We start from the raw sequence: 24,021 nt of genomic DNA, 5'->3' as shown, positions 1-24,021 counted from the left end.
GTCCCTCTACAGGCACTCCCACAGAAGACAGCTGGCCTGGAATATCCTCCATCGACGAGTTCAAGTCCTACAAGTTCCCCAAGTACAAGGCACAGCCCCTCATTAATCATGCACCCAGGTAAGACTGGGATATTCATGCTCTAGTGTCGTGTTTCTGTCTATTTCCACCAGTTGTTGCGACTTCTACTATGTCATTTCGTTTTATTCCTGATATTTATATTGCAAATCTTTATAATTCTTAACGCCCCTCATCTCTCCTGCTAGTCCACTAATCATCGGAGATGGGAATGAGCAGATATTCCTTATGAGACCCAGGTATAAGAGAACAGCTGACATGTGGAGCTTTTTAGCTTTTAGACTCAGACATTAGTATTGCTGGTTTGTTTAGTTAGGAGTGTGTGCTCTTTGTCTCTTCCTGTAAGGAAATCCTGTGGAATAGTTGACTCTGCTTCCTTCCTTACACTCGCCAGCATCTGTGAGTCACCCCACCTTACTGACCCTCCCCTTCCTCTTGCCCCCCCCCCCCCCCCCCCCATCCCCATCTCCCCCTTTTTCTGCAGGTTGGACACTGATGGAATCAACCTGCTGATGTCATTCCTAAAAGTGAGTCTCACCATATCTGCCAGGAATTACTGCGATGTTAAAAGCAGCGTGACACATTTTGCAGCTATGTTAGGGCCGTATTTTTGGAAAGAAGCGCGTCCAGGCATGCCAACACAATCACACACCGCTGACCCCATTTTTTTTTCCAGTGTTCTTTAATGGTGCTAAGTTTCTTTTATTGACCTAAATTTCAGTATGAATCGAAAAAGAGGATCTCTGCCGATGAAGCGATGAGACAGCCATACTTCAGGAGTCTGGGGCCACGTGTGCACACGCTGCCAGAGAGTGAGTAATGAAATAGTGATGCAGTAATGCAGACTTGGCAGGTTCCGCTAGGTACAACTTGAAAGATGTTGCAGTGTACAGTGAGGATCAGTTTCAACCTCAACAAAGACGCTGTTCATTTGGCAACATGTGAGTGACTCTGTGTGTTTGGCAGACATATCCATATTCACACTGAAGGAGGTGCAGCTGCAGAGAGATCCTGGCTACCGGAACTCATCGTACCCCGAATCAGGTGAGGAATAAAGAGTCAAGATGGGGGGGAGTTGTTGGGGGGAGAGGCAAAGACATTGAGTTGAAAAGGACAAATGCATGTTTTTGTCGTCATTGATCTGGCTGCTTATCAGCGAGATCAGCAGCAGCAGCGACTGTGACACTGAACACGTGGAGGCAGTTAAGGCGCTTAACAGAATTTCGAGTCAAAGGTAACACAAGTGCTTCTTAGAATCGACTCGGTTAAATCAAACACACATGCAGTATAATATATTTAAGCATTTCATCATCTGTGACCCACTGTGACCATCTGTAAATCTGCTTAGAGATATTAGAAATGAAGATGCCTGATAGTGATCACAAATTTTCTGTATCAAAAGTAACCCATCGATAGCTCTCTGTACAGTCAGTCATTCATTGCTGTTAGCCTTGACTTTAAAGGGAGTCAATTTACTGAAGTGTGACAAATATATGCCATGAAATAGATTATATAACCCCCCAAAGTATTCTGAGCTGTAGTTCCAAACCTTAGACTCTCTCTATGGTGTCTGAGGGTTATCCACAGCTGTTTAATTCCTGCTTTTTTCTTTTTCTCTCTCCAGGAAATGGAAAGAGCAGAAGACAAAGCATGCTGTTTTAAAATCTCTGGACTGAATTTTTTTTATTTGGGAAAGATCTCCGATCTCTGTACAGTCTTTGCCAACGGATCAGTAACCTCTTGACGTGGAACATCATGACCATCATCACTCCTCCCCCCCAAAACTATTTGGGGGAATTTGTCCACAGTACGACCCTCTCCTCCTCCTCCCAGGTTTGGCTTGAACCTGGCTCAAAAGAGACATTTATATACTGTACATCTATATTTATTGAGAAGAGAATTTGCTGCTAAATCCAACTACTGTCTAGAATTCTAACTGGCTCAGTCACTTTAATGAATACATGCAATGTGTATAGATTTTTAATTACTTTTTTTTGAAGTGGTGGTATTTCTAGTGATATGTTTATGTCATTGTTTTCATTTTCATACGTAAAACTCCACCTCAAAGCTCCTCGATGTGTGTGGGAGCGTCCAGGCACACGGACAGAGGGATGTTTCTGTAGCAGCTCAGAGGGGTTTGATGTTCTGTCTGTTGCCACGGTGCTGTACTCGGCTGCACAAATCATTTGTGACCATTTGCTCTGAAGGTTTTCGAGGCCAGCTTTGATATAATAACTGATCATTTTGTCCTGACTGGAGGCTAATGTGAGAGCAGTGCTGCCAAGCTCTGCGCAAAAAAACACAAACAAGAAAGCAACACATTTTTGCCGGATGCTGGCATATCATTCCAGGATGCTGCGGTCTCTGTCGTGACCAATGAACAAATGCAGGGAAAAAAGGCAACATAGAATTATTAACAAGGGCATTACAGGATTAGCTGGACCTCCTAAATACTTCAGAAATCCTAAATATTTAAGTACAGTTAACAGCATCCTCGTCCTTGTTTGTTTTCCACCTTAATCCGACACGTTTTCTCTTCTGGTTTTAGTAACAGGAGGTACAAAGTGAGTTCCCAGTGTTGGAATCGCAACAATCGCCGTTGTGCGTTACAAATGGTTCTCCTGTCTGCCATTCCCATCTTCATCGACTGTAAAAATGGATCTATTCTTTTCTGGATTGCCTCCATCGTTGTGTTGCATGCCTGCTCTGTTGTATGAGGAAGCACACGGCCACTGAACTCCTAATTCAGGAAGCACTAGCTGTAGTCCTGCCCCTAGTGAATCTGATCTGAGTCACAGTCTATTTAACAGTGTTACAAGACATGTTTTGTATGACATTCTTTAACTTTATTTGTGGATAATTGTTATTGGTGTGGGATTTCATTGCAGATGCCCTCCCATATTTGAGCTTTTTTCAGAGTAAAGAAAATTAAATCTAAAGTTTAAACAGAAATCACATGAGCTGCTTTTTTTTTTTTTTTTAATGCATGGATGGTTTTGTTTCAGCGACTGTAAAATGTTTCCTCTAGAGACACTGTATTCAAGCATTCAATGCTTTGTTTATTGAAAACAACAAGACATTCTTCACAATACAAAAAATATACAGAATACATACTGTATACCAAGTCCAGTATAAAAAAAAGAACAAGTGTTACAAAGGTTTTCGTTGATTTGAAATCTCGTCTTCATTAAAAGATTTAGAAATAGAGCAAAAAAATAAGACAACAAGGCACAGCCGGTACTATCTGAGAAGCATAGTGCATACATTACATACAATACCACGCAGGTGAAACAACCGGTTTCACATTGTGATTAACATTTAAGGAGAAGAAATACATTTTTTGTTTTTTTTTGTTTTTTTATACAAGATTAAAACAACCAGAATGAGTGGCTGGCTAGCCTTTTATAGCTAGCTACATGTCGCTTCTGCCCGTCGTGGACAGGGTCATGTGGAAATGTGCTGTACTTTATCACAAACAGCCAGACGTCTCACAGACATCGCGGCGTATGGCTTTTACCAAGTGCTTTCACCCACTAGAATCTGAAGCAACTCAAGTGCAAAAAAGTGAGGTCACATACTGTCGCGTAGGACTTTTTCTTTCTGAATAGTAATTTGACAACAAGACAAACGAGATCGCCGCTGCTGCTGATGACAGTGGCTGTGAGAAAACTATCAATGAGAGATGGATGATGATGGGACGCCGTTCGCAGACCCTGGATCAGGATTTGTGGGTGGTGGGAGACAGGAGCAGGGAGGAGGGTGTTCCTTCCAGGCTTGGCATGGGGACAGGCATGTGTCCGTTGATTAGGCTGGGGAACTGTGGAGGAAGAGAAAGGGGTTGAGAGTTAGCGGGGAGGGGACGGAGGCTCAATGAAAGCTGCTTTCCGGTGAGGAACTGCAGCATTGTCACTGCTCTGGTTTCCTGTTTTTTTATTCATTGTGCCTCTTCCTTTTCGTCTCTGTCTCCTGTAACTCCACAACAGAAGGAGAAGTCAACATTATTTGCACACAAAGAATCCGGTACGGTGTGTGTGTGCGTGTGTGTGTGTGTCTTTCATAAATGAGGAGCAGCTCTCAAACCAGTCCACCCTGTTCAGACTGGCTCCCCTGGGCTCAAACAGGAAGTATTCACAGGATTTCCTCTCCCTCTCACAAGCGCTGAAACAGGACACCTCTGCAGGACCTGCTTACTAAGTCTCAACTAGTTTCACAACCACTGGCGTCTGCTACTTTGCAAATCACAAGAACGTCTTGTTTTCAAGTTCTGCATATGCTTCCAGTCGAGTAAATACTTGCTGGAAAAACAAATTCTACTGAATTAAGATCAGGCTTGAATTTGAAAGGTGCCATATGGTGAAAATCCATTTTTATTGTGTTTTCTGCTTGTTATAAACTTGGAGGTACAAACTTAAAGCTGCTAAGATATGAAGGATGTTTTACATTTACTCAAACCCCCTCACATTTAGATAGCCTCCCAGCTTTACAAGTAAGAACTTGACCTGAGCTACGTATCGCCACAAACCAGCAGTCATCCATCTGAATATTTGCATAATCCTGCTGCTTCCAGGTGAGTCTGCCAGCTGCCTCTAAGTCCACCTGGTTTGTTTGTTTTGTAAAGCCGCTTCTGCTAATTCTGAATCATCGCAGAGAGGAGCTAAGCTCTCCAAATGTTCTGCTGTTGGCTGTGAGAGTGAACACAAGAGTCCTCGTGCACTCCCAGCATTAATTCTGTTTCTGATGGTAATGTCACAGCAATAGGAAAAGTCGTAGCGCATTCTGCAGCTAGCGTTACCATTAGCTTCGATCGTATGTCCACTGGTTAGAGCTCTGGAAGTTGTAACGCTGAGAGGCATTCAGAGATGATGGAAACTTTAACACTGATTTGAAACCGGTTAACAAGCACTGGTTGGCTGTTACTGTGTTTTCGTGTTTCCTGCTGTGCTTCAGTGAAACCAAAGCTCAGCTGCTGTTTCCTTTTGTTTGCATCTCACCTGTGCTCTGCTCTCACAAACTTCCTTTTAAAACAGTCTCATTCCAAGTAAATTTGAATGGTTTTTATTTTGCTTGTGTACTAGATAGTACAGATACTGAAATGTAACCACAGATGCAGAGAGAGTCCTCCTTCTGAAGGGGCTACACTCGTTTAGAACAGAGCTAAAACCAGGGATAATACAGTCATGGTGAAATCAATAATCTTTGCAGTGTTTTAAGCTGACAAAGTGAAACACACTGGGAGACGTGTGAGACTTTCACAAATTTGCCGTAAAGCGTCACAGTTTGGCACCTTTAACCCTCCTGTTGTTCTCATTTACGGGCACCAAAAAATATTGTTTTCTTGTCTGAAAAAAATCCAAAAATTCAGCTAAAAAAACTCCCTAAAACCTTGAGGAAGAAAATTCCAATAATTCCTTTAAAATTTCCCTGAAGTTTTATTTTTTTTTTAAATCCCCCAAATTTGGCAAGAAAATTCTTGTAAATATTTTCAAAAAATGAGTAAAAATCTTCCAAAAAAATTGTAAAAATATCTAAAGTGATTATGTCAGTAAAACTTCTAATATTTTCTTTAAGAACATTCACGTAAAAATCAACCAAAATCCAGCGAAAAGGAATATTTTTAACATTTCTTTTTGCCACCAAAAATGTTCAGAGTTTTCCCGAAAATGTTGAAAATGTGGGCATCAGAAGTTTCACTGTGAAAATCTATATTTTTTTCCCACATTTTCAAACTTTAAAACGGGTCAATTTTGACCGGCAGGACATCACAAGGGTTAAAGCACATAATAGAGTAGCTATGATAATGTATAGATGGGATAAAGATGATTCCATTCAATGGTTAGGAAAATGATTAACTTCTTTATGTAACAACTTCTGTCGTTATCTTTAATTGCCTGATTTTAACAACCGTTGGGAGGAGTGAGGATTTCACAGCCGCTCTAATTTTGCATGCACAGCTTCCTTACAACCTCACAACTTCCTCCTCTGCTTTAAAGGGCTTCCAGTAAATGCCGATTGTTAGAGTACGCCTTTTGTTCACATCCGCTCCTATTTCTGTCCCTCTGTCTTCAGCCCGTGCCGTCCACACCTGCATGTGTTTCTTACCTGGAACAGGGAGCCGTGGCCCTGCAGCCGGGCGGGGCTGAGCGGAGCGACGGGGCTCAGGCTGCTCCAGAAGTGGATGCCTGACAACAGCGGACTGTGAGCCAGCAGCAAACCCGAGGGAGTCTGTGAGGAAGGGGGGAGGACACAGAGGGAGGGAGATTTTCATATAAATAAGAGCAACCAGTGAAGACTTTTTTTTTTTTAAAGAAAAACGCCAAGACCCACTGGTCGGAGAGCGTCGCTCTGAGGGCTTTGGTAATGTGAAACATGCTGAAATGGTAAATGGACGCGTATTGGCGTTTGGAAAAACAAACTGATGGAGCAGGAAGGAAGTCTGTGGTTTCTCCCTCAGAATACAGGGGTGATGAGGGGTGGGGGGTGGGTGGGGGGGAGGACGGGGCGGTTGTTGTTGATTGAGGGAGGGGTGGGGAGGTGGTCGGCAGTGGTCCTCGAGCACTTTGGAATACCAACAAGAGAGAAAACATATGAAATCAATTTCTCCCTCTCTTTCTCTCTTCCCCCCCTGGTCTTCTCTCCCCCTCCCCCCCTACTTTCCCCTGTGTCACCTCAGAGAAGTGAGCCAGTGTTGCGGAGGGACCCAGCCCTGCTCCCATTATTAATGGAATTATTGGAGCATATGGCATCACTTAGGGCCTCTTCCCCCCTCTCATAGGTTGGACTTGCAGAAGATTTCTGTAAATCGCTTGTTTTCCTCTCATCTCGTTTTTTTTTTTTTTTTGTGCACTCATAAACAGACAGACGGAGCGAATGTTGCATTAATGCTTTTCCCCGACGTGTGGATGAACCTCTCCTCTGATGCAGCAGTCACTTTCCTTTGTAACAACTCCAACGTAAACGCACGATTAACTAAAATAGATAATTAAATGGCAGTTGATGCTTGCGGCAGAGCCCTTGGTTCGTTTTGATCTTTGCCATAACCCCAAAATGTTACGGCTCGATGAAATTGGCTCTAAAATTTTGGGCAGAAAACACTCTTAAAACTGTACTGTAAAAACTGAAGGGTTTGTCTTACAGTGGGATGTCTCAGGTTTAGTTTGAGTGTACACGTATTTAAACAAGGTCTGTTATTTGCAGCACATTTTGGCAGTAACGTTGGCTCACACGCCAGAGAACTGTATCAAGAATATCAGACTGACTGACTCATTAGTATGAATATGTCTTAGAATACGCATAAACTTCTTCATAGCATCGGCTAAAATCATACCTTCTTTGTTATTTGTTTGGCTCAAGTGACCACTAAACAAATGCAGCAGCAGTGTGTCCACAAACACAAACTGGGCTGTTTCTGAGGTCTGCGGCTGCTCTCTGAGAGCTTCATGGACACTGACATCATACTCCACACCAGTCATCCCGTTACTCAGAGGGAGACAGGAATTGATAGCATCACACAATTATTGTCTTGCTGAGGTTTGATCATTACTGGGGTCTGTGTACCTCAGCTGTGGCTGGCAGCGTGTGACACGATCCGGTCTGTGTTGAATTATTGAGAGCAGAAATAAGAGCAGTCTGTCAAAGGGGAGCAGTGAGGTGTGTAAACATGTCACGACTAGACAGAGATGAAGCAAGTTTCGGTGGAATCGTAGATGTGTTCAGGGCGTACCATGTATCACCGATTCTATCTAAGCATGTGTTGGGCAAAAGTCTGGAAAGCACCTTAAGAAACTAGATGAATGAGTCACTGGTCCCCAAATCACAAACATAAGCACAATTTAAAGGCTGTAAGCCATCTGACTCACGCCTAAAAACGAGTGAGTAAACTGTGTCATTCTGGCATCCACATGCTGCCCACAGGGAATTGAAGTTGTGTATTGTTCAGGTAAAGCTCTCACCTGTGCAGCGAAGAAGGCAGAAGTGAGGGAGCCAGACGGCAGCGCTGGGCTGTTGAGGGCGATGGAGCCGATGTCGCTCCCGGCCAGCAGCAGGGACGGGGCGGAGATCTCCAGAGCTTTGGGCTTTTTGCTTTTTGGTGGGAGTCCATCTCCTTGGTTACCACTACTGTTAGTACAACTACTTCTGCTGCTGCTGCTCCTCTTTTCAGGAGGCTGCTGGGCTCGCTCCCTGTGCCCAGAGGACAGATTGAGGGGCTGAGCGCCCTGGTCAGAGTCCTCGTCTTCCTCGGCAGCAGGGCTCCAGCTCCGGCCAGGCTGGGTGTGCGGGGAGGACGGGGAGTGGGAGTGAGAGGGGTGTTTGGATGGCCTGGGGGAGACGTAGGACTCTGGCTTGGCAGAGGGAGGGGAGCTCCTCTCGCTGCTGTTGGTGCCAAAGCGGATGACAGAGCGTGGCTCATCCTGACGCTCCCGCAGAGCTCGAAGAAGCTCAGGCTGGTTCTGCAGGGAGCTGATACTGAAGGACGAGTAGAGACCTGAGCGGAGGTAGTCGTTTCGACACTGCTGCGCCCCCAGGGCTGCCAGGGTCCTCCTCTGGGCCTCCTTCTCCCCTTCTTCCTCCTCCTCCTCCTCCACTTCCAGCTCATGGGCCTCTCCGTCCTGCAGGGAAAACCTTCCTGAAGCCAGACCCATCTCCACGGCCTGTGGATCCATCTTGAGGATCTCAGGGAATGACACAAACTTATAGACAAACTTCTGGCCAATCACCTTCTTGATGATGTTCTGTAAAACAAATCGACACTTTTGCTTTATTGCCAGCAAACGAATATCGACACACAAAAACAACAAACGATCACAGGGCAGCATTTCAGTCTAATAAAGGCCACACTGTCACACTGCAACAGTTTTTTGTTTGAGCGCTGCGTCACAGCCAGAGCTCTGCTGTGAGCCTGATGAGAAAGAGGAAGTGTCTATCAGGGGAGTTTGTGGCTTTAAACAGAAGAACAAAGAATCTGTCACGACACTGCATTCCTTTCACATAACCTTCATGTCCGATCGGTTACAACAGCTGCAGTGTCATGATTAGTTGGACTAGTACGCCCAGCTGAATTCACCTTGTCGTAATAGTAGCGCAGCGCTCTGCTCAGCTTGTCGTAGTTCATGTTGGTCTTGTTCTTGCGCAGCCCCCACAGCTTGGCCACTTCTTCTGACTTCAGGAGCTTGAACTCGCCATCCGTGGACGTCCAGCATATCAGGTGCTTGTGGCTCTGGTCAAGTAGCAACTGCAGTAGGAACTGCCACAGAGTGATGGCGCTGTCCATACCTGCAGCAAGACACACAGATGATTAGACCAGTGGGAGAAGAGCGGAGAAAATCTGACACTGGTGGAAAAGAAGCAACATCAAAGCTTTTAGCGGATATTTTTAAAAATCGTCATATGATGTTGACGATGATGGAGGTCTTTCTCCTGTGGCCCTTTTTTCCCTCTACAAGACAAAAATGGAACAGCACCACTCCAAGACATCAGCTCGCAGTGAAAAAGCACCAAAACTACCTGCATGTGTAGTACCTGCCAGATGCCACGGTGACAGAATAAGCACAAACCTCAGAGGGAAACAAGCCGAGCAGCGGCTCTTTGTACTCGAGTCTGTTTTACTCATTACAGTCTGTTTCATTTCTGTGTTAACTAGCTTCCATTAGAGCCAGAGAGACTGTTTAGAACAAGACAAGCCGACGTTTCATCTCAATTAAATGCCTTTTCCCTCATTTCTGTCTTGCCAGTGTATTTTGCTGCATGCAGACTAAATTAGGTTACCGGCTGAAGAGGGAACGGCCTGTTGGAGCTCTAACATGTGGAGTAAGGAAGAGTAGACCGGTGATGAATAGAACAGTGTGTTTTAAAGAGTATAGTGTAATGTAGCAGCAGCAGCAGGAGAGAAAAAAAATATAAGGAGGAACAACAGCTCAAGCCAGAAATATGCTGCGGTTCAACCTGGCCCTCGCTCCACAGGAAGTATGACGGGCCCAGGGTGGGTTATTCCTCTAATAGAGGAATGTGCAGCCTCGAAGCTCCCGTCTGCCTGCTAAGAGCACACATATTAATGAGAGGGGGGGATGTTTCCGTCCTCACCGGCTGTAACATCAAACGAGCGCTTGATTAATCAGCCACACGATCAACCGGGCAAAAATGAAGAAAATTCAAACTCGAACACACATGGGAAGTCTTGTATGCTGTCATATTGAGTCTGATATTGACTGTCTGTAACCAAAATATAGATATTTTTCATGACGTCAACGTCGGACACTGTCAGACAGGACTATGTTGTCATCTCGTGATCTTTTCAGTCGTATCTGTGAGGGCCGATAAGTGTCCGAGACTAAAAAGCAAAGATAGTGGAGCAGCTTTTCGTATCTCGGACAGAGGGCTGGACTAATTTCCGACACGAGCTATCCCCTGAGTTTTCTATCTGCGATGTGAAACTACAAACCTGTCAGACTCAGGACTTCCTCCCATTCTACTTTCAAGGACAAACGGCGAGGAGAGGGGATCCCACAGCAGGGGAGCGTTTCCCCGGTTCTGCCACACTTCCCACAAAAATCCCACAGGGAGCCGGGGTGAAAAGATCAAATCATTGTCCCCTTTTCCACGGCTCCACCCTTTAACCTGCCCTGAACCCAGCCTTCGGTGTGGCTTTGAGACACTTTGGAGCTGAAGTGGAGCTTGGGCCGTTGAGCTGACGGGTGTGCAATTAGGACAGTGTGACTTATAAACATTCACCTTTGCAGAACGCTGCAAATAGCACAGTGGGATACTGCTGGTTAGGAATGCCTCCTACAGACCTCAGTAGATTGGACTGTGTAGTACTAAGACAAGGAAAAGCAGTTTAGCATGTAACCAGATGTGCAAAAGAAGCAGCAAAAGTGTAATGTGGAATAGTTTTAAAAGTATGCAGTGCATGGAAGTATGCACGATATAGAATAATCTGTATGTAATAGAAGTGTGCTGGATAAAAAACGACATAAAGTAAAGGATAAACAGTGGATATGAGGCATTAGATATGCACAATATGATCAGTGTGGTGTGCTGTCAGGTTATATGTACACGTAGATGCATGTATGACTTATTAAATACAGTGTAACACAGTAATAGTCCCACAGAGATTAATCCCACTTCTTCACCAAACAATGAGGTGACTGGAGTCTCTCTTAGCCCGGCAGACATCTCTCTAGGAACATGTCAGGAGTATTGTGGTGGCTTAGTGCAGGGGATGAGGAGCCTTTCTGCGGATGCTCGGCCTGAGGAGTCTCGCTGTGCGCACAAAGCCATCCAGTGTGTTGGCTGAACGGAAACTCCTAATGAGATTAGATGGTGTATGCAGACATTACTTAGCCATGACTAAATCTGCTCTCTTCCTGTTCGCAGGCGGTGGAAAATTCAACAGGGACCCATAAGAAAAGCATCTCCAAGCAGCGGTCACAGTCTCCGGGTGCTGTTCCTCATCTGCCCCCCCCCTCTATTTTTTTCTTATCTTGTAAAGTTGCGCTAACTCTTACGTACGGAGCTCCGGATCATTATTCTGCCCCACTGACTCATTTTCAAGATGTTGCTCGGACCTGAAGACGTGTCCGAGTCGAGCTCTCGCCCCGAGGAACTGAAACAAACACCCGACCAGAGGAGTTTAACAAAACTTCCAATGAAATGAGCTCACCAACGGCACCGAGCGTGCCTCATTTCCCGTCTCTAGCTGCCGCCGACCGGCCAACAAAGCGCCGTTCATAGAAACATGTCAGGACATTCTGCGTTTTACCTGCGATCTCGGCGTTTTCCCTCCGCTGAACTTCTACGGTGCAGCTTGTGTGATTCCTTGTTTTTCCATGCTTACTCCGGCTCTAACACGGTTGTGCTGGACTGAAATAGGATCCTGGGCTTTTTCTTTTTCTGAGCAGGAAGTTGGAGCAGGCAGACACAGAGCCGGCTGACTTCCTCTCCCCTACGATTCCCCAGGCAGTTTGCCGTCTGTGTAAACACACTTTTCCTCCCTCCTCTGCTGCCTGCCTGCCTGCCCGCTGACGGCCAGCAGCAGGCCTACTCTCTGTCGGCACACATGGCGCTGCACAAACTCCTACAGCCCCTAAACTGACATCACCGCCCCGCAGGCTACGGTGCTGCCTTCATGTACGCCTCGTTACTTCAAACCCCTCCATTGCCACACGTTACAAGAAGTCTCGTGGTTATTACGCATCTACACCATAAAGACGCAAGAATGAATGTCCAATAGGGTTAAGAATGCTTTACTTTCAAACTATATTTCTCGACTCACAGTTGTACACGCGTGAATTGTATTTAGTGGAAACCGCTTATACAGGGTGTCCAGAAAGTCTCTTTACAATTTCAAGAATTTATTACAAAGGCAGTTGATAAGATATCTTTACCAGATTTGTTTTATTGCAATCTGTGAAAGAGGTACAGTTAAACGAAACCCTAAAAAAAAATGGCTACTCCTCAAGAGAAAGCACATCATGGATTATTGAGACAAAGTCGGATGTGCAGAATCAGCGAAACTACAGAACTAAGTTATGGAAGAGATCCACCATCACGTCCTTTAATTCGTGCATTGCACAAGAAATTTATGGAGACAGGGACAGTGTTGGATAAAGGGAGGAGTGTGCGACCAAGCACATCTGAGGAAAACATCGAGTTTCATTTAACAGCACCTCTTTCACCAACAGAATACCTGAAACACATAATTTCAATGTGATTACAAACTTTAATAAACACTGATTACAAAAAACAATTCTGGTTAAGATATCTTATCAACTGCATTTGTAATAAATTCTTAAAATTGCAAAGAGACTTTATGGATACTGTGTATTACCATGACATAAGATAAGATAAGACTTCAATTCTTGTGCCAGATATGGGCACACGGTCAAATCAACATATTAAGTTCTCATTTGCTCACTCATATTCCCAGGCAGTCATAAAACTGCTGTGGATACATTTGCTGACTGGTGCAACAACAACAAACTGCAGATTTACACAGAAAAAAAACTGTTGAGATGCTGCTAGATCCCAAATAGTGAGTGAGCATAGTCCGTTGTAAATACACGGTAACAACATTAAACAGGTCACCTCTTTTAAGTACCTTGGTGTGCACATTGATAGACCTCAGCTGACCCTCACAGGTGGCAAGTGTTTGTGCCAGAGTACATCAGCGGCTCCATTTTCTCAGACGACTCAGGCTTTTTGGTGTCCGTTGGGGCTCCCACAGTCAAGTTTGTAACTCAGATTCATAACCCCGGTGAAGACGGCGAACAAGGTCATGGGTAAACCTGTTCCACTCATGCCACAAGACTGATTTATACACGCCACCATCAGGAAGGCAAACAACATTCTTTCTGATCCATCACAAGTCCTGTTGACAGAGTAGGAGCTGTTGAATTCAGTACCTTTATCTTTGTGTAAGACAAATTTCTACCACTCCAGACAATAAAGTAAACTTGACTTCACTTGATATTGCTCAGAAACAAACAAATGACACGTAATGCAGCACCTAAGAGGTAAAAAGCAATAAGATATAGGTATGATAAATCACTGAAATTACTTAAATAACTAAGTTAAAATAAGGTTACAATAGAAAAGTAAAAACTAACGCTGGAAACTATATTGTGGTCATAAGAAAGATCCCACATGACAGTGAGAAAATGAAATGAAATGGTGTATTGCTCCTGAAAAATGAAATTAAAATGAAATATTGCTCATGTAATTTGAAAATGAAATGTGACACCTGAAGCAGTGAGTATGGCCACAAGTGATGACAATGATCACAGTGCAGCCAACAGCACGCGTCATATTTGAATGTAGCTCATGGTTCTTTGTAACAACGTTCTGCTGACAGCCTGATGACAATCTCACAAACACAGGTTTCATACTGTCAACTTGCAGGGTGGAACATTCCTTATCAGTAGCCTTCTTCAGAATCAGTTTCAGGTTTCAGTATATACAGCTGAATCACTCAGATATTACAACTCATTGTGAAAGTATGTATGTGTTTTACAGTGTTTGAGCAGATTCGTAGATGAGCTGGTGTGCTTGAGCTGCAAGTGGAGGGATGAGTGCATCGTTGGTGAAGTTAAGAGACACTTTGGAGGACAGGATCGCATTTTGTTGTCCATCTAGAGCTGTCTGAAATGATTTCTTAGAAGACCTATGTTGTAGCGGTGGAACTGCTTGGTTACCAGTCTGACTAACGTTTCAGCCTCCAGCAGGCCAACAGCCTGTTCTCATCTTTTCTTGTCATCTGTAGCAGCACATGATTTGAATAAAGCTTAATTTTAAGGTGAACTTTTATAGTTACTGATCAAAGCGAAGTGTCTGTGTGCTGGTCACACTATGTGATCATCACCTGACCAGACTGTGGGTTAATGCAGTGGCTGAGATTTTGTTGCCTGTTGAACAGCTCAAACACTGTGGATGCACAGTTAGCTAAACCGAACCCATTTCTAAGATTTAGAATTTTTCTCACTAAGTCAGAAAAGAAACCTATTTGCATCTGCGTCTATATTTTTGTTTGGTGCACTGAAGCGGTGAATATAAATGCAAGTGATGAAGCTGATTACAGTGTAGCCAACAGCGTTGGTAATATTTAACTGTAGCACATTTCTCTTTGTAGTAATCTTCTACTGAAAGCATTTGTGTTTGTTTCATTTCGTTTTGAAAGAGTGTTTGCTTTATGATTTCTGAGAAATCTGGCTAATCTAATCTGAAGGAGGGATTAGTTGAAGATCTGGTGTGTGGTTGAAGCAGGGTCACATTTCTGGTAGGATGAACAATTCTGTGTGAAACTGAAGAATGACCTTTAGAAAATTATGCAGGTTGTTTCAACACATGTAAGCCTTTAATTCTTTAACAAAACGTATTCTAGGAACCTGGTTTAATGCTATTGGTTACCTTATTTTGAGGTGAAATGCAGCAAACTGCAGTTGCAGAATATTTTTCTGATCTCCACTTCACCGAGCAAAGTACAGGGAGGGATCGCAACCTTGACCAAACTGTCAGAAATATCATGTAGTCATTTAATTACAGTATGTAAATGAATGCTATAATGTGTCTCTAATTATGAGGATACATGTTTAATGTGTTACATTTGCTGGGTACTTTATAATAATTGATATCCAGTTAAATTAAATTGTGCATACAATCTGAGACTTTAAGGATTCTGTTAACTCTCTAATGTATAAATACGGATGCAATCACATCATATAATTAAACTGTTGCATCTCTATAATCTAATATTTTGCTGAATCAAATACTTGAGCTGTCAGTATTTATAATATTGTGCACAGATTAAAACAAAAATCCTGTAAAGAAACAATAAAATCTGTCAGTAAGAAAACATATATACCAAAACCCAAAAAATCAACCAAAATCCATGAATTTCGCTGGATTTTGATTAATTTTTTTTTAGTGAATGCTCTTAAAGAAAACATTAGACGTTTTACTGATATATATTTTATCATTTTAGATATTTTTTGGATTTCTTGGAAGATTTTTACCAATTCATTAAAAATATTTACAAGTATTTTCTTTCCAAATTTGGGGGATTTTTTTTATAGAAAAGCTTTAAGGGAAATTTTTAAGGAATTATTGGAATTTTCTTCCTGAAGGTTTTCCAAATTTTCAGAAATTTGGGGGATTTTTAATGGATTTTTTCAAGACAAGGAAACTATATTTTTGAGGTCCGTAAATGAAGACAACAGGAGGGATAAACACCTGAGCGTTTCCATATTTGGTTTCCCCGGTGAGTTTTTGTGGCTCCGTCACGTGAACGCATCGGGGCAACATGTCCAAACATTTGTGTGTCCTCCCTGTGCAGGTCAACGGTCTGCAGAGGTGTGACACCGGCGAGGCGTGGCTCCCCAGCGGAGTCTGATTGGTGGTGGAGCTACGTGGGGTCGAAGCTGGTACCCTGGAGAGCGGTGCCCACAGCTCACTGCAGCCGAGTCCCGCAGACGCGCAATGCCTCGTTTTACTGTCCACATCCGAGATGAGTGGTTGGCAGTGCCCTGCCGGGACACCTCCAACACGATCCAGTGGCTCGGACAAGAAGCGCTCAAACGCTACGTGAAGAACAAACCAGACAACGGCGGCATCAAGGCTGTGAAGGACACGCGCTTTGTTGTGCGCAGGTGCCAGGGTTTGGGTTTGTTGGACGCGGAGGACGCCATCGAGGATGTACTGGAGGATAATGACTTTGTTGAACTTGGTAATGACTTACGTGTGGCTAAACATAGGAAATATGCATCACATTTAGAGGACAGTAGAGAGTTTTACCTTTAGTTGAAGCTAGGCTGTGCGTAATTGTGCGTAGTCATGTATTTTCACTGAAGAGGAAATGTGTGTTATTGCTCTGTACTTTCAGCTATTGAAGGAGATACCATGTCTCCTGACTTTATCCCCTGTGAGCCTGGAGTTTCTCATCTGTATCCTTTAACTTATGTGTTTGTGGCCTATTTTTAATATTTGTTTTGTGTTACTGTAGTGTCTAGACCAAATCTTTCTTTAATGCTGTTTTCAGTTGGAGTCAAAATTGACCTTTGAAAGATTTCAAGAATCTGAGTTATATGTTAAAACTAACTTTGCAAATTCTTCTAATTTTGCTCAAAGTTATCCTTAACTACACTATGTTAAATAGTACAGCAGCATACAAAGAACCGAGAGACGTAAGTGCATTTTCTGTTCAAGTTAAAAACATATCGTATTAAATATATCTGTGTAACACACGACTCTCTGCGCAGTTTATTTCTTTGGATGGCAACAGCCTGTCATCGACAGATCTGGTTAACTTGGGCAGAGGACTCTACAAGATAAAGGTAATGATCAACAAATTGTGTTTGTTGTCATGTCTGGCCTGTGGTAATCTTTGACTTTAATCTTTCCCTTTACCAACATTTTCAGCTGACTCCTGAGGCAGAACGGAAAGTTGTGCAATCCAGAGAGCTTTTGGACACCATTGTAAAAGAAAACAAAGGTAAAGATTCATAAAAGAACTTGTTCCATGCATTAAGCTCCGTGTAAACCAGTTACTGCACAGTTACAGGATTTCAGAAATGGATCAACCCATGCACTAAGTTCTCTTTTCTCTTGTTCCTGCAGTTGTCTATGGAATCACAACAGGTTTTGGAAAATTTGCCCGAACTGTCATTCCTGTCAGCAAGCTCAAGTAAAGCTCATATTTTCAATCTATTGATTATCTTTGTAATATATAAGTGAATGAGCCCTTTCTATGCGCTTCCTTTCTGCAGGGAGCTCCAGGAGAACTTGGTACGATCACACTCAGCGGGTAATCAAACTGTTTGTCAGGCTCACTTTCAGATTTTAACATTTCCAGGGAGTCAGTGCTCTTGACTGAGTATTTTAGGTTCTGTTGCACTTCCACCAGCTTCACCAGAGTTATGCTGTGTTGTGTAGGTGTGGGAAACCCGCTGAGTCCTGAGAGGACCCGCATGCTGCTCGCTCTGAGGATCAACGTCCTGGCCAAAGGGCACAGTGGAATTTCTCTGGAAACCCTTCATGCCATGATTCAGGCCTTCAATGGTGAGCTTCAACTAGATCCGTCATCTTGAGTTTACTTAGCTGATGTGAGATATCAGCCTCATTCAAGTGTTGATAACTTTTTCCACTGTCACTACTAGGGAAAGTGACCATCATGTGACTGATCTTTGTGTTTACTTCACTTTGCCCCTTGCAGCTTCCTGCCTCTCTTTTGTCCCAGAGAAGGGAACAGTGGGTGCTAGTGGGGACCTGGCACCCCTGTCTCACCTGGCCTTGGGGCTGATGGGAGAGGGTAAAATGTGGTCTCCCAAGAGCGGATGGGCAGATGCCAAATATGTAAGATCAGTGACTTTTCTGTAGCTGTAAAACAATACGTTGCATAATATTATAGGAAATTTATCTTTTTCATCTAAGAGCAAAAGGTCGCAAGGTCCAATAGAAAAGCGTGTTTGCTTTTTGATGACCTTTTGACTTTTTACATGTTTTTTCTTCTTTCATCCCTGGCCAGGTTCTAGAGGCCCATGGACTAAAGCCAATAACACTAAAGCCTAAAGAGGTAATGTGTGAAATTCACCTCATTCTGTCTTGTTTGATTTGTCTGTGCGACAAAAATGGACCCAGGGTTCAGGGGGGAACGCACTGTACAGGCTGTATTTTATAAGTACAGGATGAGTAGTTGCAGTATAAAAATAGAGTAAAATAAGTAATATTCCCGACCAAATGCTCTCCTTTTACTTTCACTTATTAAGGTCAAATCTAAGTAAAGAGTAAAATAAATATTCACATGCTTCAGCAAAGTAAAAGTAGCCAGACTAATCTGTAAATATACTACTGCATTCAGAAAAGAGCGTCAAATTAAAAGCATTTAAGTATTCTTTGAAAATTGTACTTAAATTATCAACAGTAAATGTAATCATTCTGCAGAGATAACTGAGTGGCAACAATTTCTTTAATACAGATTTGTTGCTATTGATGCAATGAGTATGAGCAGCATCTTGATGTTGCAGCTGGTCTGGATCAAGAAAATTCTGATTAATAAATGTACTGTTGGCTAAAATAACGCATCATGTATTATTAAGAGATCAAATATTTTGTACGTAAAATTCTAATTTCCTTCACAGCAACTACAACATTTAAATAAATGTAGTGGAGTAGTAAAAAGTTGCCAAAAATTTTTTTGAGTCCTTCTTGCAGCTCAAAATTCTACTTCACTGCAGTATTTGAGCATTTGATCACATTCAATTCGCTGTGACTAGTCTCCAAATGGCTTCTGGACCTACATTCCTCTCACGCTTAGATTTCCCACACAGGGCCTTGCTTTGATCAACGGCACGCAGATGATAACCTCTCTCGGGGCAGAGGCCGTGGAGCGAGCCCAAGCGATCGCCCGACAGGCAGATATCATAGCTGCTCTCACCCTGGAGGTGCTGAAGGGAACCACCAAGGCCTTTGACAGCGGTGAGCGACAGCAGCAGCAGTTGTGAAAAAAAATCCAGAAGCCAGGTGGAATTACTGTATACAGTACCTCCAATTACAAGACCCTGCATCTCATCCGTCCTTGCTTATTTTCCGGTCTCCTGCCACAGACATCCACTCACTACGGCCCCACCCAGGACAGATAGAAGTGGCCCAACGTTTCCGCTCGCTGCTGGACTCTGATCATCATCCATCACAAATTGCAGGTCAGACCATCGACCCAGATTCTAACGCAGACGAGTAACGAAACATTATTGGGTAATCGCGCATATTGTTAAACACATCACATCTGGCGCATGTGGAGGTTTCATTTTATCTCTCTGTTTGTTAGTTTTCCTTCCAGCCAAAACATATTAGGAGCACGTCTACCGTTGCCTTTGATTGAGGCTCTGGTTTCAGAGCCGCAGCACGCCACTGTGGTTGCCCTCAACTCATAAATAGTTTGGATGGATCACATTCAGAGGCTGTATTTGCCCACAGGGATTAATAAAGTATAGCGTCTGGTAACATTACGCCTGCACTGCGCCCTTAAACAAGTCCTATTTAATGTGCGTCGTCTGGTTTTTCCAGAGAGCCACAGGTTCTGTGACAGAGTCCAGGATGCCTACACCATGCGCTGCTGTCCTCAGGTAACCTCAAGTTAAGTCGAGTTTATTTATACATCCCCAAATCACAAGTTCCTCCCTCAGGACTTTACAGTTTGTGCACCCACTATCCCCATTTGGAAAACTCTGTGGTGGATTCTCATGTGGCAGATCTCATAGTGACTGATAGTCCTGAAGCAGTTAGAGTTTTATGCAGCTGTTTCTGAGCATGATTTTCTCTCTCTGCATGCAGGTTCATGGAGTTGCCAATGACACGATAAAATTTGTGCTGAACATCATCAATACAGAGATCAACAGCGCCACTGACAACCCCGTATCCTTCCCCGAACTGGGTTTCCTAATTGAAATTGGTTCAGGCACAAATTGTGTATTGACTCTTGTTGGAATTCTGTGGTGATTTATTATGTCTTAACATCTGAACAAGATGGTATTCGCAGAAAGAGGCGAGACCATTTCAGGAGGAATTTCCATGGAGAATACCCCGCTAAGGTTTGTGACTAATGAAGCGTCTTGTTGGTATTTGTTGTCGATTTTACTTTTCCCCTCTTTCACTGCCAATTTCTTTCTCATAGGCTCTGGACTTTTTAGCCATCGCAGTCCACGAGTTGGCTTCTATCAGCGAAAGGAGGATCGAGAGGCTGTGTAACCCCTCTCTGAGCGAGCTGCCGGCCTTCCTCGTCAATGAGGGGGGGCTCAACTCAGGCTTCATGATTGCCCACTGCACTGCGGCTTCCTTAGGTTGGTGTACAGTAAAGTGCATTACATGTTATTAATTTAATCATGCCGAATAAGGTCCATTTGTGTTGACAGATGTATGAATTTCAGGTTAAAGAAAAGATGATGTTATAAAGTTAACCTACACTAGATCATTGTATTTATATGTATTGCTGTATCTGACTGTCAATATTGACTCTAATTTCTTGTCATTTACTCTGTTCAGTGTCAGAAAATAAAGTTTTGTGCCATCCATCTTCCGTGGACTCCTTGTCCACCAGTGCTGCTACAGAGGACCATGTGTCTATGGGAGGCTGGGCTGCCAGGAAGGCCTTGAGGGTCATAGAGCATGTGGAGCAAGGTAACATGTTATTTTAAATAGATAGCAAGTGTGGATTATTTCTGCTGCTGATATAAACTTTACTGTTGTGGAGACTGTCAGGCAAAAATCTAGTTCTATTGTTGTCTGATGGAGGTGTTCTGAAGTTCCAGTGAAACTCTTTACACCAGCTAAAGTGCACTGGTAGAACTAAAAAGCCACCTTTTTTTTTTTAAAGCAAACTTAAAAGGTACAGGAAGCAGTGTCTCAGATTTAAAGAGACTAACTGGTCAAATTGTGTGAAGGTGACATTAACCATGGACAAAACTGCATCAGCAACTATCTGCATGATTGTAAATCTAAGCTTAATAAATGAATACAGTTAAATGTAAAAATACAGGTTACAAATATCACTAAATCCATTCCTCTGTTGCCAAACTTGCTTTTTTTTTTTGAAAAAGTGTTTGCAAGAAATTACATAGCAAGATTTATAGCGTTGGAATACACTGTAAGCGATCTGTATTTTTACATGATGCATCCACATATAGTATGTTGCAATAAAATTACAGTTTGTTTGTGTTTCTAACTTCTGTGTGAGAAAAATACTGTTTAGAACTTGTATGACTGGATTTCTTCTGCAGCCCTATATGTTATTTGATCATTTCTTATTCTTCAGTGCCATGTCTACCAAATCCAGGCCCCTCACATCGTATAATCCAGTCTAATGTGTCTCGTAATCATTGTCAGCTATTACTTTGATGAAAACTGTGCTACGTTAGGTTCCAGTGACATCAGATACTGTGTAATGTTATAATTTGGTGACTAAATTAATTCCTAAAAAATAGGACAACCCTAATTAAGACAAGATCATTAATGTTTTCTGTGATCAGTTCTTGCTATCGAGCTGCTGACGGCCTGTCAGGGTATCGAGTTCCTCCGCCCGCTGCATACCACCACTCCGCTGGAGAAGGTCTATGAACTTGTGCGCAGTGTGGTCAAGTAAGTCAAACACATGTGGCCAAAGTACACAACTTTCAATCCACTGAAATGATGTACAGGACAGTTAATATTTATCCAACGTTCCATTTCTGCTCCTCTGCTGTTAACAGACCGTGGTTCAAAGACAGATTCATGTCTCCGGATATTGAGGCTGTTCAGCGTCTCCTGCTTGACCAGAAGGCAAGTTGTGAAACTCGCAGAGTAACTGTGCAACATACTTAAATGTAAACTCCACTGTGCTGGAAATTAAAGGATGTTGCATGTTTGTATTTTCAACTCAGGTGTGGAATGTGGCCAGACCTTACATTGACAAGTACCAGACAGAGTACATTCCCGAGTCCCGTCCCATCTCTCCAACCGCCTTCTCCCTGGATCCTCCAGCGTCACCGAGGAAACGCGTTCGACATGAGTGAAAATCTGTCCAAAACAAGTTTTTTTTAGTTGATTTTCAATAACTAAATAACTGAAGTAGTAGTGGTTAGCACTTTCACCTTGCAGCAAGAAGATCCCCGGTTCAAATCCCGGCTTGGGCCTGGGATCTTTCTGCATGGAGTTTGCATGTTCTCCCTGTGCATGCGTGGGTTTCTCCGGGCACTCCGGCTTCCTCCTACAGTCCAAAAATATGCTGAGGTTAATTGATTATTCTAAATTGCCCGTAGGTGTGAATGTGATTGTTTGTCTGTATATGTAGCCCTGTGACAGACTGGCGACCTGTCCAGGGTGTCCCCTGCCTTCGCCTGAGTCAGCTGGGATGGACTCCAGCACCCCCCGCGACCCTAGTGAGGATAAAGCGGTGTATAGAGAATGGATGGATGGATGAATTTCAATGAATGAAAATCAACCAAGATCTTAATATGAAGTTACAATATTCTTTTGTCCGTTGCAGACTAAATTCATGTTGATTTGTTTCATTCAAGTTTTAATCCATGAGGATTGTTTAATAATTTATTAATTGTGTATATGATATATATGGTATAGTTCTCTGTAATTACTGCCCTACACTACTGTGCATTAGAGCTGTATTTATCTAGACTTTTGTTGTCCCTAATTTAGTTTTTATTACCACCTGACTACCTCAGCCATTGTAAAATTTCCATGTCGGATGTTTTTTAATGATGTAGCGAAAGCAATAGTATGATTTCATATTTTTTCAGGTGTAATTATTTGAAATCTCAAGTAATTGTCACGTGTCCATCCCCAACTTATCATAATAAAACTTTATAAAGCTCTGTTCTTATTCTCATAGATTGCGTGATGATTTAAGCTCTGGTTTCTGCCCACTAGTCCTGTGCACAGAGGAGAATTTAACTGAGGATACGCAAAATGTATTTATGTTTTTGTTTATTATGTTCATTATTGTGATTGACGTGTTCAACTCTAGCAGTGGCAGCATGACTAACACTAGCAGTTGTTGTGATATTAGTTGCAATAGCAGTAGTTATGACTTTTTACTGTCACTGCTGTCATTTTTTTTTTAAATAACTGTTTTAAAAATCTACAGTGTAGAATGTAAAACACTATGCAAACAAAAAATCAGAAAAGCAAAGGTCGTCTTGTGAGGCAAATTCAAAAAATCATTGGAACTAAAAGCACACCATGTAATTTATTTTATTTTATTTTATTTTTTCTGTTCATCTTCATCTTGTAGGTGAGCTATGACATGACAATAGGTTTATCTGTTAGCTGGAGCCAGAGAGTTAGCAGTGCATGGAGTCTGGCTGAAGAAAAAAAGAGTTTGTTTACAGAAGCTGTTCAATCATTTAACAAAGGCAATAAAGTTATGATTAGTCTAAATTCAAATGATGTACTTCAAATTATAACTTTAATCTGTTGATAATGTTAAAAAATACTATAAATTGAATATATTTGACTAATATATCATGTGATAGATATCAACTTCAGAATGTTTTTTTTATGTTTTTGCTTCTGAAATCTTAAATAATCTGTGTTGCAGAAAAAATAATAATTCAAAACTGTAATAAGCGCTGAGTAAACCAGTAAAAGCCTGAGATAAAAAAGATTTCACATAGTTTAACCAAAATGCATTCATTATTGAAAGTTAAATAACCGTCTGCCCATGTGTTGCCCATGATATGTGAACACGCCATGTAACCATGTAAAGAGCAACATGTTCTGCTTTGAGGTCACACAGCTTTCCTCTGTGTGTGTTGAACTTTAAGGAAGTAAGTTTAGCAGAAGCTCCTTTGTCCAGTTAAATAGCAACAACCTGCCCTGCCAGAGAAGACACCGTTGATAGAAAACTAAAGTATTATGTCACAGGCCTGCAAAAGCAGCTTTGGTCAACAGATTCAAAGGTTACACAAACAGTT

General features: G+C 42.6%; 3 protein-coding genes across 5 annotated transcripts in view; 2 read left to right on the top strand and 1 right to left on the bottom strand.

The window, feature by feature from the left end:
* The window catches only part of LOC110964620 (cyclin-dependent kinase 17-like), a 41,019-nt gene extending 37,991 nt beyond the window's left edge, over positions 1 to 3,028 (top strand). For 2 of the 3 annotated variants that reach the window (XM_022213396.2, XM_051951875.1), the window contains exons 13-17: positions 13 to 118; positions 561 to 603; positions 798 to 888; positions 1,043 to 1,120; positions 1,701 to 3,028. In XM_022213396.2, the coding sequence (XP_022069088.2) occupies positions 13 to 118; positions 561 to 603; positions 798 to 888; positions 1,043 to 1,120; positions 1,701 to 1,738 (356 nt within the window). In that variant the 3' untranslated portion in view covers positions 1,739 to 3,028. Of the gene's footprint in view, positions 1 to 12; positions 119 to 264; positions 484 to 560; positions 604 to 797; positions 889 to 1,042; positions 1,121 to 1,700 lie in introns of those variants that run through there. The other variant, XM_051951876.1, reaches the window with a different exon arrangement.
* An 86-nt stretch (positions 3,029 to 3,114) lies between these two features.
* On the bottom strand, positions 3,115 to 12,167 carry LOC110964623 (ETS transcription factor ELK3). Its single transcript, XM_022213400.2, has 5 exons — positions 11,832 to 12,167; positions 9,138 to 9,346; positions 8,026 to 8,805; positions 6,176 to 6,298; positions 3,115 to 3,893 (listed from the first exon to the last, which is right to left on the bottom strand). The coding sequence occupies exons 2-5, from the start codon at positions 9,342 to 9,344 to the stop codon at positions 3,795 to 3,797; spliced, it is 1,209 nt and encodes a 402-aa protein (XP_022069092.1). The 5' UTR covers positions 9,345 to 9,346; positions 11,832 to 12,167; the 3' UTR covers positions 3,115 to 3,794.
* A 3,642-nt stretch (positions 12,168 to 15,809) lies between these two features.
* On the top strand, positions 15,810 to 22,924 carry hal (histidine ammonia-lyase). The gene is given in 21 exon segments (XM_022213404.2): positions 15,810 to 16,289; positions 16,446 to 16,506; positions 16,719 to 16,746; positions 16,822 to 16,896; positions 16,982 to 17,054; positions 17,180 to 17,246; positions 17,329 to 17,366; positions 17,495 to 17,620; positions 17,775 to 17,914; positions 18,087 to 18,134; positions 18,889 to 19,036; positions 19,165 to 19,260; positions 19,625 to 19,683; positions 19,892 to 19,972; positions 20,084 to 20,117; positions 20,120 to 20,148; positions 20,232 to 20,397; positions 20,600 to 20,734; positions 21,583 to 21,691; positions 21,802 to 21,871; positions 21,973 to 22,924. Coding segments are annotated over 21 exon segments (1,962 nt in total). The 5' UTR covers positions 15,810 to 16,042; the 3' UTR covers positions 22,105 to 22,924.
* The last annotated feature ends 1,097 nt before the right edge of the window (positions 22,925 to 24,021 follow it).

The sequence above is a fragment of the Acanthochromis polyacanthus genome, chromosome 8, assembly GCF_021347895.1.
Source record: "Acanthochromis polyacanthus isolate Apoly-LR-REF ecotype Palm Island chromosome 8, KAUST_Apoly_ChrSc, whole genome shotgun sequence".
Classification (NCBI taxonomy): domain Eukaryota; kingdom Metazoa; phylum Chordata; class Actinopteri; family Pomacentridae; genus Acanthochromis; species Acanthochromis polyacanthus.
This window is presented reverse-complemented; position numbering and strand designations above follow the sequence as displayed.

Bases quoted from the DNA above. Each gene is read 5' to 3' on its own strand.
- LOC110964623 (XM_022213400.2), bottom strand. From the start codon at position 9,344: ATGGACAGCGCCATCACTCTGTGGCAGTTCCTACTGCAGTTGCTACTT. The intron at 8,806-9,137 runs GTGAATTCAGCT...TTTGTTTTACAG, and splicing joins TGCGCTACTATTACGACAAG to AACATCATCAAGAAGGTGAT. The intron at 3,894-6,175 runs GTAAGAAACACA...CTTCCTCCACAG, and splicing joins GCCACGGCTCCCTGTTCCAG to TTCCCCAGCCTAATCAACGG.